Source organism: Dermacentor andersoni, chromosome 1 (genome assembly GCF_023375885.2).
Source record: "Dermacentor andersoni chromosome 1, qqDerAnde1_hic_scaffold, whole genome shotgun sequence".
Classification (NCBI taxonomy): Eukaryota; Metazoa; Arthropoda; class Arachnida; order Ixodida; family Ixodidae; genus Dermacentor; species Dermacentor andersoni.
This window is the reverse complement of record NC_092814.1, coordinates 345,957,517-345,969,210: the sequence shown is the minus strand read 5'-3', so window position 1 is coordinate 345,969,210 and position 11,694 is coordinate 345,957,517. Positions and strand designations below refer to the sequence as shown.

Sequence of the window (11,694 nt, the reverse complement as noted above, 5' to 3'; positions counted from 1 at the left end):
ATGAAGCATCCATTGCCGCTCATAGCGTTTGCTTATAGAATGGACCATTGTGCGTGTTCTTTGGGCTGAAGCTAGCTGAGAGCAAAGCTTTGTTACATCCAAATCAATCGGTTGCTCTACGCAGTTGTGTTGCGCAAGTGGCAGTTACAGGGTTTCTTTTCGCTCATGCAAAATCAATCAGTAATGTTTGCTATAGGAATTGTCCTGTTGCGCCGAAGAGATCTTTTTTTTTTCGTTGACCAATTGTATGAGTAGAAGATTCTCCAGTAATGCCGCTCGTGCGTTTATAAATAAGCGGAATTACAATAATGTACTATAAGAAGTGTTACATATCAATAGAGCCTTCAAGTAGCGATACAGGTAATGTACCCAAGTCTGCATGCCTACACACTAAACATTTTTACGCCCTTATGGGTGTTAAGATGGGTGCTTTCTGCATTTACACCCCTGTCCACACCCTTTTAGCACCTTTTTCGGTCAAAACACCCTATCACAAGGGTGTACACTACACATAAGGTGCGACTTTGCTAGAAGAAGGGTGTTAAATCAACAACTGAAGGGTGTTGAACGCATTGATGCATAAATCTAAGTAACGTGTACACGTCCACGCATTGAGCAATGTGTGTAGGTATTGCATTTTTAATGATAAAGCATTTTATGGCCTTTCAGGTAGGAAAGATGGCGTTCTCCGCAACAACAATCCATACGGGACCCTGCTCATGTCAGTCTTGTCATTTCCCTTGAAAGCATTCAGAAAGCATTGAGAACCGCGCCGCCCTTTTATTCTCTCAAATTATTCACGTCATTTTAGCGTCACGTCCATGAAAAGAACACTAGGTCAACCTGACCTTTGGTTACGTCGTAGGTACCTTCGTCTGTGTATTTTTCATAGAATATGGTACTTTAACCCTTCTCTTAAAGAAAATATTTCACCACACCAAGTTATATCTCGTCTCGTATCGACCATCAACACAAAATTGATGTGCCATTCTTCCTTTTTGCCAAGAACAGCCACTGAATGGAACCGCCTTCCCGCCTCCACAGTCTCAATTTGTGACACCACTAATTCAACATCGCTGTTCAAAGTGTCTTACAGTTTAATTTTCTATTCTTGCCCTGCACTGCAAATATTGTATACTTTCACCCCTTCTTTCTGTTGTGTCTACTAGGCCTTGAAAGTATATTATACATACTTTCAAGGCCTAGTAGACACAACAGAAAGAAGGGGTGAAATTGCGGCATTATTGCATTATTTACCCATAATTGCTCATAATTAACGTTGTTCTATTTACTACCTTCTGTATCACTACTGACGTCATACAAGACGCTGATGACGTCACATTTTATTGCTTTATTATACAAAGCAATAAAATGTGACGTCATCAGCGTCTTGTATGACGTCAGTAGTGATACAGAAGGTAGTAAATAGAACAACGTTAATTATGAGCAATTATGGGTAAATAATGTGAATTAGGGTGGAATAAATTCGGTTAAGGTTCGTACAAACTGTAGCAAGGTGGATTACGGCAGATGAAGGTAGAATTGTGAAGACACGTGACAATGTGTGACGTATCACGGTCACGTGATAATTGCAAGTGTACATCCATGAAGTGATTAAGTTTTCGCATTCCTAAGTGACTGTCGATCTTTTTCTAGGATTCTGATGTTACTGGCATGACGGCCACTCCAAAATGTATCATCAAGAAAATGTACGCACTTTCACTTACAATTTAATTATCACTATATTTTGTGCTCACAATTATATTATCATGCAATTAAACACTTCTAAGACTAACTGCAGTAGCAGAATGAAAACGCGCGAGCAACTTGCACAATTCTACACGAATATTTCGGTGCCCTTAAAAGCCCAACAAGAAGTGGCGAAATTAAAGAAGCTGTCTGGATACATTGCTGAACAAACAGGGACGTGCTATTAGACGAGCCTCTGATGTACAATGGCATCAACGTACAATTTGCTTGGTGAAGCCATAACGAAGACATTTATAGCGGCGAGATCACGCTGGAAGTTCTCAAATCCTAATCTCCACGTACCTTGCCTAAGTTATTCAGAGTTTTACTAAGCTACTGGTCTGCCTTCTAAGCGCATCCTCGGACACAGTTTGTAAGGCTCAGCCTATATATTAGGGGCTGGTGTCGTCAAAGCTGTAATTGCTTATCCACAGCATAGGCTCTTACAAACGCAGTCTTCAGTCGCCTCATGAATGCTTACACTTCGCCGTCGCACGACCAAGATGTGAGCGCCTAAATCGAGCCACAATCTCGCTGAAACTACGCTGTGACCTCGCAAGGTTGCTTGGTTCGGACGCAGCGAGTAATCTAATCCCACCAGCAGAAGAGCGCCGATCGTCTCCCTCACGGTCACGATTTGTGTGCTGTACCCTCAGTCATGCAGCGCAGACTGCGCCCCCCCCCCCCCAAAAAAAAATATGCTCGGCACGAACCGTAGTAGCAACTACCCGCCTCACCGCTCTTGTTGGAGACCACAACGAAGCAGCAGCTAACAGGCGGCCATTCGAGCAAGCAAACCTGCCAGAATAAACGTTCAATTTGCGCGCCCGCCCCCTGCCCAATGAAAAGCGACCGGAAGTGACGGGACGACGCTGTACAGTCACTTCGGCGCGCGGCACGATGGGAAGGCGGATGCTACGCCATTATTGCATTCTTTAGCTACGTGAAATGCGTTCGCGTCTCGCGCTGTGCGACATAATTTTAAACGTGTGATTAGTTTTGTGCGCGGTGTAGAAAAAGGTGTGGCCCGTGCTTTGTGTATTACTCGTGCTCCACTTCAAAGCAAAGCGTTCGTACGCACTGGAAGATGGATCCACGGACGCTGAGACGAGCAGTTGCAACGTGCCCTGTGTCGGCGGTCGGTAGTACTGCCATAATGGAAATTTTCAGGCAAGTGCCCATTTATTTGGTATTTCTTTGGTTTGTTACGTGTTTTTCTTCGCTCTAGAAGTACCTTACTGTGATCTTGTAGCATAATTCACTAATGTAAGAGCAAGAGCAGCTGCACTCCTAGTAGGGCAAGTTAACTACCTCGATCGCGCCCCGCGGGCGTGATGCGCCTGCATAGTTAGGGCACATTCACACCGGCGACTGACAGTGGTCGCGCGACCAAGTTGGTCGCAAATGGTCGCAAACGGTCGCCTTTCTTGAAAAGCGACCATTTTGGGCCAGTCGCTCTCTGCGCGATTTTTCAGTCGCGCGACCGTGGTCGCAAAACTGATAAACCAATCAGCGGCGCACCGGAAGTGATCTTTCATGTGTCTACATCCGGCCTCCTCATAGAAAAAGAACAGCCTCCTCTCGCGTCGCGGCAAATACAAAGTCCACGCCACCATGGAAGCTGCTGCGTATTCGCCGGAGTTGCTGATAGAGGCCGTTAAGCAGTACCCGTACCTGTACAACAAGCTGCACCCATCATTCAAAGACCGCAACAAGAAGGACGCCGCATGGACCGAGATCGGAAACATGTTCGGCATTTCCCGTAAGTACTTCAAGCGAAAGTGCAATTTGGTTTCGGGTGTGCATCATGTGAAATATGGAAGAGGCGCGTTGCGGGGCATTTTTCAATGCTAATGTATTTCCGCTTATGAAACGTCCGTGTGTGGTCAGATCGACGTTGTTCCCAGGGCGCAGAGCCTTACTAATCGGGAAAAGCAACGCTACAAAAATCGCGGCCCAATGCTTGACTGTATGATCGCTTCCTGTTTATTTTGGGTACGCACGCACTTCCTGCCAGCTTTATGCTTATATCCTCTGTTGCTTGCACGTCTTTAAGGAACTTAGCTTGAACGATGGAGCCTCGCGGGTGTGTTCACGAGTGAAGGACAGTGCGGTGGCAACGTGTGGTTAGCACTGGCCTTTCGTACGCCGTTATAAAAAAATTTGCGAGTCTGCACGGCTAGACATATTTAAACGTTTTTTGCGATTCACGTAAGCGTTGCGAAAAAGATAAATATTGCGGCTAACACACTAGGAAGAAAAGGAGAGAAGAGGCTTCTTTATAGCATACTTTATTTCGTCTGGTCTCATGTTGCTGTCAACGTATAATTGCTTATTTATTTTGCAGGAACCCTTGCAGAGAAAAAATTTAAAAACTTAAAAGACATTTTCAAGAGGAAGCAGCAGGAGGTGCGCGACAAGCAGCGTAGTGGTGCAGGAGGGGTTGATGTCCCCACCATCAAATGGCCCCACTTCGAGGCCATGCTGGAATTAACCGAGGTGGCATCAGAACCTGTGGTGTAAGTTTATTTTGTTGTCGCAATGAAACAGTTTATTTCACGCCTGCAAACGCACAGGCAAAGGAAAGTTTCACAGGAGACATGCATGCTCAGCATACATTCAAATGGTGTTTGCACTGGCAAGCAATGGACAATAAAAAAATTTCTGTAGCCTCAAATTAACTTAGTTATCGCAAACAAAGCATTATTTCCATATACTCATTACTATAGGTTGTACCTCTGTATAGTTGGAAGTTGAACTCTTAGCAATTTTCAAAGGAAAAATTAATCTACAAGTCACACTGGAATGAGACTGTACTGTAATTTAGTTGGCATGATGGAACATGATTAGGTATGCATGCTTGTATGCTAATCTCAAAATGCTTAGCTTAAGTTCACTAAATTTCTGTAAAAATTTTTAGGAGCTGCTAATTCTAGCAGCAAAGTTCAGCCAACACTCCTCACAGTGTGCAAAACTAATGCTTATTGGACTTCTTGGAGAACGCTATTGGAGAAAGATGCCATCGAAGGCATCTTTCTCTGTCACAGCTATACTAGTCGGAGCTACTTCAGCTGGCAGCATTGCCGAGTCACCGTCGTTGATGTCTCAATAACTTTTACAAGGTGTTTACTTCCCTGGCACTACTGCTGCGTCGTAGAGTGCTCAGGATAAAAACCTACCTATACTGGTTTCGTTATCTTGCATGGTTTTATGCTATATAAGCCTCGTCATTGCGCAACACGCTCGGACGAAACCTTGCATAAAGAAACTTTTTATTGTCCAAAAAATACGGTCGCCCTTGAACACCTGCATGTCATGGCATTAAGATGTGTAAGACCTATAAATTTACTAAGCTGGATCATGCCAGAATAATCAGGTTTGCGACGGTGAACTTCTTTCAGGGTACTGTGCAGCATGGAGGACACTCGATCAAGGTAACGTATAAATTGCAGCCTACATTTAAGATAGGCGTAAACTATGTAGTTTCTGCCCTGCAATGGGTGACCGTAACGTAAAGCTAATCGTAAGTGGAACCTTCACAACTTTACAAAATTGTACTTATCAGGACAAAAAGTGCTAATTCACAACATTTCAAAACATAGCTTGTATGCTGGTACATCTCATACTATTTTTTTTCTTTACGATACCTCACAGGCTCTGAAGAGCATGGGCGAGAGGGACATATCAATATAAATACAGTACAGAAATAATAAATCAGAGCAACGGTGCAATAGACGCAGCACAAGGCAAATACATAAAAGGAATATAAAGTTGACCGAAAAAGGGCATATAAATAACAATATGAAGATTGAGAAACAAAAGCAAAAATGACAAGGAATTATAACCAAGTACAAGTCAAAAAGTAGTAAAAATAGAACACCATTTAGAGCAACTGAAAGAGCAGTACAGCAGAAAACATTGACAATGTTGTTTTCTTAAGCGGTGAACAGAAATACACATCGCTTATTATACTGCAGCATGTGCATAATGTAAGGTGAGTAGGCGTGAATGACTGACAGGCAGCTGACCACATGTAGCAAGGTCATATGTAAAAGGTTGCTTTTCCACTGTCATTGCAGCCGAGCAGAAGTAACAGATGGCAGCCAACCAGGGGTTTCCTCAGTCGACATGGAAGCAGACACGGGTTCTGCGTAAAGAAAACTTTGAATTTAACATACTGGTAACACAATCGTGTTGTGTGGATTACTGCCTGAAATGTAATTTCCATGTTAGCTGTCTGAATTCGCAGAAGTACTGAGAAAGGCACCAGGTTTTTCAGAGGTTATGCTTAATGACGCAATGATGTTGAATCAGCTGTGCTGTAATAGTGGTTTCTTTTGCAGAGATTACAGCGAAGACATAGGAGAGGAGCCAGCGCAGATACCATCAGTGCTAATGTGAGTAAAGATCATAAAGTTCCAACAATCAGCAACGCTTAATAATTCTTGCATGACATCATTCTTCTTGTACAACATAACACGCTATGCTTCACTGCCTGCTGTGCTGTAATAGTGGTTGATTTTGCAGAGATGCCACAGAACAAACACCTGTGGAAACAGTAGAGGCGCCACCAGCAAAACGGTATGTGAGCAATGTTTTCAATTTTCTACGAATTTGAAACCCTTCGAAGTGGTTGCAAGATTGCATTTTTTTTTACAACCTAACACACTACGCTTTACTGCCTGCAGCCCGAGGACATCAAAGAATCGCAAAGAAACTGAAGGTTCGAGGTGAGAGACATGTGATGTTTACCGAACATAAATCTACAAAAATGTTTGTTACCATTTTAGGCAACAAAGCTGCGCATGCCAACAAGTGCAAGAAATAGCATGTGCCTGGAGCATGAGTACTGGTGCATCCAAGATGACATACTTTCTCTACAGCCATGCAGGTCAGAGTGCAAGCCATGAGGCTGTTGCGCAAGCCTGTATGGAACATCTAGCGCAACTAAAGGAGCATAAAACCACAAATAAAAGGGATGACATTGCTTATTTTGCACTGAGAACTGATGCGCGCCTGCGGGCACTGCCAATTCATGTAGCGCAAGACCTGATGCACCTAATGGAGTCAATGATATATCAGGCAGAAGTGGAAAATAGGAACACCAGCAATTGAAAGGAACATTTACCTTGGGTGCTGTTACACATTCTAGTCATAATCATCATCAGCATATTTTTAGTTTATTTTTTGTATGTTCCTCATACTTTTCTTTACAGTATTGTGAAAACTTTCATTTTTGAAACAGTGCCTTACAGTAACCTTTTTTAGTGATCTGTGGTGAGGTTTGTAGTTATATTATCACCCTGCAGCCTGATATATTAAGGAATATTTTAAGCTGCTACTGCAACTGTTGCGACTTTTTTTTTACCAATTATTGCCTTGTATTCGAGGTGTCATTGTGATATTTCTGCACGTGTGCCTTAGTCAAACATAGACGAAAATGCAATACTTTTATGTGTCCAGGTAAGACACGTGATATTTTAATTTCAAGGATTAACTTCGTATGACACTCCCGTTGCTTGTTTCCCTGTGCATTTGTGATATTTCTTGCACAAGGAATTCCTATGTAAAGTGTGAGTGTTTGTTATGAATAAACTTATTTGACAACGCACCTTGTGCAGTTCAAGTACTGGAGACCACTTTATCTTGCCAGGGAACTTGGCCGGCTGTGACGAAGTGGTGTGCCAGCTTGTCCCGAACTTCTTTTGCATACCTATAAACATAATATGCCAGGCTTAATTTGCCTACCTTTCAAGATTTCTAACAGCAAACATATTTTGAAATACAAGTAACCATCGTACCGAGCAGCGTGACACCCAGAAGACTTTGATGGCAAGAGGATACCACCGGCTGATTCCTCCTGCCTCCAGCTGCCAGGAGAAAGTCGTCCTTCCCAGTCCTCGCTGTCGGCAGAACCTGGCGGGCAGTATGCAGCAGAAGAGGCTGCCGACTGCTTCATCAAAAAATTGTGCAGCACTATACAGGCTCCCACATATCTAATTATGTTGTCGGTTTTCGCTTTAAACGGTCGCCGCAGAATTCTCCACCGTTGTGCCAGGATCCCAAAGGCGTTTTGAATGACTCGCCGGGCCCTGCTCAAGCGGTAGTTGAACACTCGCCGCTTGTGTATCTCGCATGAGTCTTCATGCAGTGCTGCAAAAAAAAAAGCATTTATCAATGAAGTGAGGAAAAATGCACAATTAGTGTTTTAACAAAAATTCATCACTATAACACAGTAAAACTGCTGCAGTGCAGTATGGCATACCTTATGGCAAAAACGACATGTAACACAGAATATTCAGAGTGCATTGCACAGCACAGCGTCTCTCTTTTGCGATGCTAGGCCTGCCATTAATGCGCTTCTCTCTTTTTGGAAACCGTCTGTGCAAAAATGAGCACTAGTAACACCAAAAATAACATATGTAACCTCTCATAATGTGGCTTTGTTTTTTTCCCTTTGAAGAAGATCTGAAATTAGCGAATGTAAGTGTGGTGGATTTCCCAGCTTTTTCGCACAATTTAGTTTCATCTCCATAGCCTATCACACAAATAAGTTTCTTTGTCAAACAGCTAATAGCATAACAGACAAACATATATTCAGTAATATGCTGTGCACCTACTCCGTCTTGGGTATGGCCGCATCATGTACTCCTTCAGCGGGAAGGCCTCATCGCCACCAACGAAGTAAGGGAGAAGCCCCTCACTCCCAACATGTCTTGGCGGTGGCAGCCCTAGTGTCCCTCCGGCAATCTCTTTCTGCAGGGTGGACCTCGAAAAAATGCCGCCGTCACTCTCGCTGCCGCTGTGGCCAATTTCCACGTACAGGAACCTGCACAGAAACAGCGCGATCGCAAAAAACTGTTACATGTGATAAGTATGAAATAGAAAGTGACATGCAGAGGTAATTGTGATAAACACTCTGTCTGAAGTGCATAACATAGCCACTTAATATGTGCAATTCAGTGTGTGCTCATGCACGTGCATTTCTGCATATTTATTTATTTATTTATTTATTTATTTATTTCACCATCTATGATGGATATTTCTTTACTGCTACGTGATACTTCATAAGCATACAAACCTGTGATTACAATTTCTCTTTGAAGGTTTTCGCCGCATGTGCGGCGGCGGTTTTCTGTCCCGCAAGGTCTTAGCCGTACGGGTACGGTTCCGACCCTCCGTTTGAAATTTCGCGCCATAATGACCATGCGTGCTCACCGGGAGGTGCTGCCACTTCTTAGCACTTACAAGATGCGTTTGAAATTGGCGATACCTTTTGGGGAGATAAACAAAACTGATTGCTAGCTTCAGCGCGTCGCTCAGACTGCGGCAACGCCCCTTTGGCGGTTTCGGTTTCGCCGCGTGATCGCAACGGAGGCGCGCGAAACGTTTTTTTTTTTTCTTTGTCGGCACCTCCGTGTTCGGCACTCTCTTGCAGGGCGGTGGAAGTTGATTTCTATCTTGATTGTCGCTGCTTTTAGCTTGTTTATCAGCGCCGTTCGCGAGGTGTTCTCGCTCTTTGCGGCAACGCGGTTTCGGTTCCGCCGCGTGATCGCAACGGAGGCGCGCGAAACGTGGTTTTTCTCTTTGTCGGCACGCTCTCGCAGGGGCGGCGGAAGTTGATTTCTATCTTGATTGGCACTGCACTTAGCTTGTTTATCACCACTTGCTTATCTGCGCCGTTCGCGAAGTATTCTCGCTCTCCGCGGCAACGCGCTCACGCGAGAGGGTGCCTCAGACCTCTTCCCAAGGCAGCCGCACGCAGAGATGTCGTGTGCGCCAACACAACTCCTCGCTTCAAGAGAACAGACACGCATTTTAGGTGTGCAGATTGCGATAAGCCGCTGTGCGTAGACCCGTGTTTCAAGGAGTACCACGCTCGGAAATGCTATTGAACATTTGGCAGTTCTGAGTGATGCCGACACCAAAATACTGTTCCTAATTATTTTTTACTATTTATTCCCGACTTTATACATTTTGTACATTCAAGATCCGCAATAAAGTAATTTGACCACCTGGGAAAGTTTTTTTCAAAATAATTCGACCCTCAAAAGGTTACGGAGCTGGATGTTTACCATCTTGAAATGCCACTACCACTAACGTTGAGTAAATATTGGGATACAAGGACCCAGTCTCACCTGTATTGTGCATCGCAGACAGCAAGGAGCGATTTGCTGAAGGAACCCTTGTAGTTGTGGTCAAGGGTTCCAGAATTCGCGGGGCACTCGACGATCACGTGTTTCCCGTCAATGGCCCCGACGCAGTGTGGCATGTTCCACCGCTCCACAAACTCTGCGGATACCTGCAGCATAAGAGCCATTCCATGGCCATTTCATATCAAGCAAATAATGTTTGATGTGGTTTCTTTTATTAAATATGCCAAACAAGTAGTACAAACAAGCAATACGTTACAAATCATTCTTACGAAACACCTAGTGAAGTAAGTATCGCGTACCTTGAGCCATTCATCAGCGCCTTGCGGATGCTGAAGATAGAGTGGCTTCAACACCGTCCACAGAGCCTCGGACACCGATGAGACAATGCCGCATATAGTCGACCTGGCCACCAGGAAGTTGTATGACATGTCCCGCTGTGTTTCTCCTGTAGCCAAGAACCTGTCCAGCCAATGAAATGTACGTTTTTATTAAGACATAGGAATGTACAGTCACCTTTTCTTCCGCCCTAATTCTATGAAAGCTTTGGGAACTTGGAATAACTGTACTGCGAATGTATTTTCTAGCACTATTTGTTGAGACATATATTCAAAGTGGTGCAAAGTAATGTTTCTTAAAAATAATAGCACATTACTGCCCAAATCCAGCTGAGCAAGGGGCTATTCAGAGGTTATGTACCTCACCAATCGCCAATACAGAACATTGCTATTTCTCGTGAAATCAATGCATGCTCCGTCATGCAAACAACAACCTTGAGTGCCATAATTATCTCCCCCAGCCAAATGAAAAAAGAAATCCGACGTATAAAGTGTACTTAAATCGGTTAGTGTATATAAAAAAGCGTCGGACTTGCTTTGACCTCACATAAATTTTCATGGCTCGTGTTGTGGCTTCTTTACATGCGAAGCATACGCACACGTGATTTATACTATTCTTGAGATGACATGCAGTTTACCTGACGGTCATGGCTAGGCGATCATGAGCCGAGACTGCAGGCCTGTAGTTGGTGTTTTCCTTCGTGATGCTGGGGCGCAGCAATTCCAGCAACGCGTCGAATGTGCTGGGCGGCATTCGAAGGAAGCTAAACAGCAGCAAAAGAAAGCACGCAAGTTATGCCCCGATTCCCAGACACCGCGAACTTTACAACTTACTCTCGATAATACTCCTCGTCATGCGCGCGGAGTTCGGGCAGGAGGCGGCTTGCGTGACCGGCCACATCTCGGGAACGGAGGCACGGGCGCACCCACCAGCGTCGCTTTTTTTTCGGAGGCTTCCGCGCTGCCAGGGCTGACATCACGGCTGAGCACATCAGCACACTGACGACGTCTTCCTCTTCGCTCGTGTCAAAATCCATGACTGATGGCAGCAGACGATCGAAGAGCGCGCGAACTGAGGAGATGGCAGCAGACGAGCGAAGAGCGCGCGAACGGAGGATCGCGTGCGAACTGCGTAGATTCCGAGAGTTCTCGCTGAGAACGATAATCTCCGGGATTGCGACTTGCGGGTCGCGCTCAGCCGGGCTTGCCGGTGTGAACATCAGTCGCCTTCGGTCGCTTTTTGGTCGCGAGTCGCAAATGGTCGCGCGACCTCCTCACGTCGCCGGTGTGAATGTGCCCTTACGCTTTTCTCAGCGCTTGAACGTTCATAGATGTGCTTCTTTTGTGCGTTCAGCGCGGCTTCTTGTAATACGGTCGCTCGCACTAAAGTTAAATGTGGTCGACGACTTTTGCGTCGCGTAGAAAAAGGACGACTGACTTTGCCACCTTTCGAA

At 44.8% G+C, this 11,694-nt stretch overlaps 2 protein-coding genes across 2 annotated transcripts; one reads left to right on the top strand and one right to left on the bottom strand.

The window, feature by feature from the left end:
* The first annotated feature begins 3,333 nt into the window (after positions 1 to 3,333).
* Positions 3,334 to 5,904, top strand: LOC140214344 (uncharacterized). The gene is made up of 4 exons (XM_072285717.1): positions 3,334 to 3,511; positions 4,097 to 4,268; positions 5,151 to 5,183; positions 5,829 to 5,904. Exons 1-4 carry the CDS (start codon positions 3,364 to 3,366, stop codon positions 5,902 to 5,904), a joined length of 429 nt encoding a protein of 142 aa, XP_072141818.1. The 5' UTR covers positions 3,334 to 3,363.
* Positions 4,258 to 11,508, bottom strand: LOC126516861 (uncharacterized). The gene is made up of 7 exons (XM_050166951.3): positions 11,075 to 11,508; positions 10,879 to 11,004; positions 10,205 to 10,364; positions 9,888 to 10,051; positions 8,370 to 8,578; positions 7,551 to 7,902; positions 4,258 to 7,462 (listed from the first exon to the last, which is right to left on the bottom strand). Exons 1-7 carry the CDS (start codon positions 11,458 to 11,460, stop codon positions 7,372 to 7,374), a joined length of 1,488 nt encoding a protein of 495 aa, XP_050022908.1. The 5' UTR covers positions 11,461 to 11,508; the 3' UTR covers positions 4,258 to 7,371.
* Positions 11,509 to 11,694: the final 186 nt, after the last annotated feature.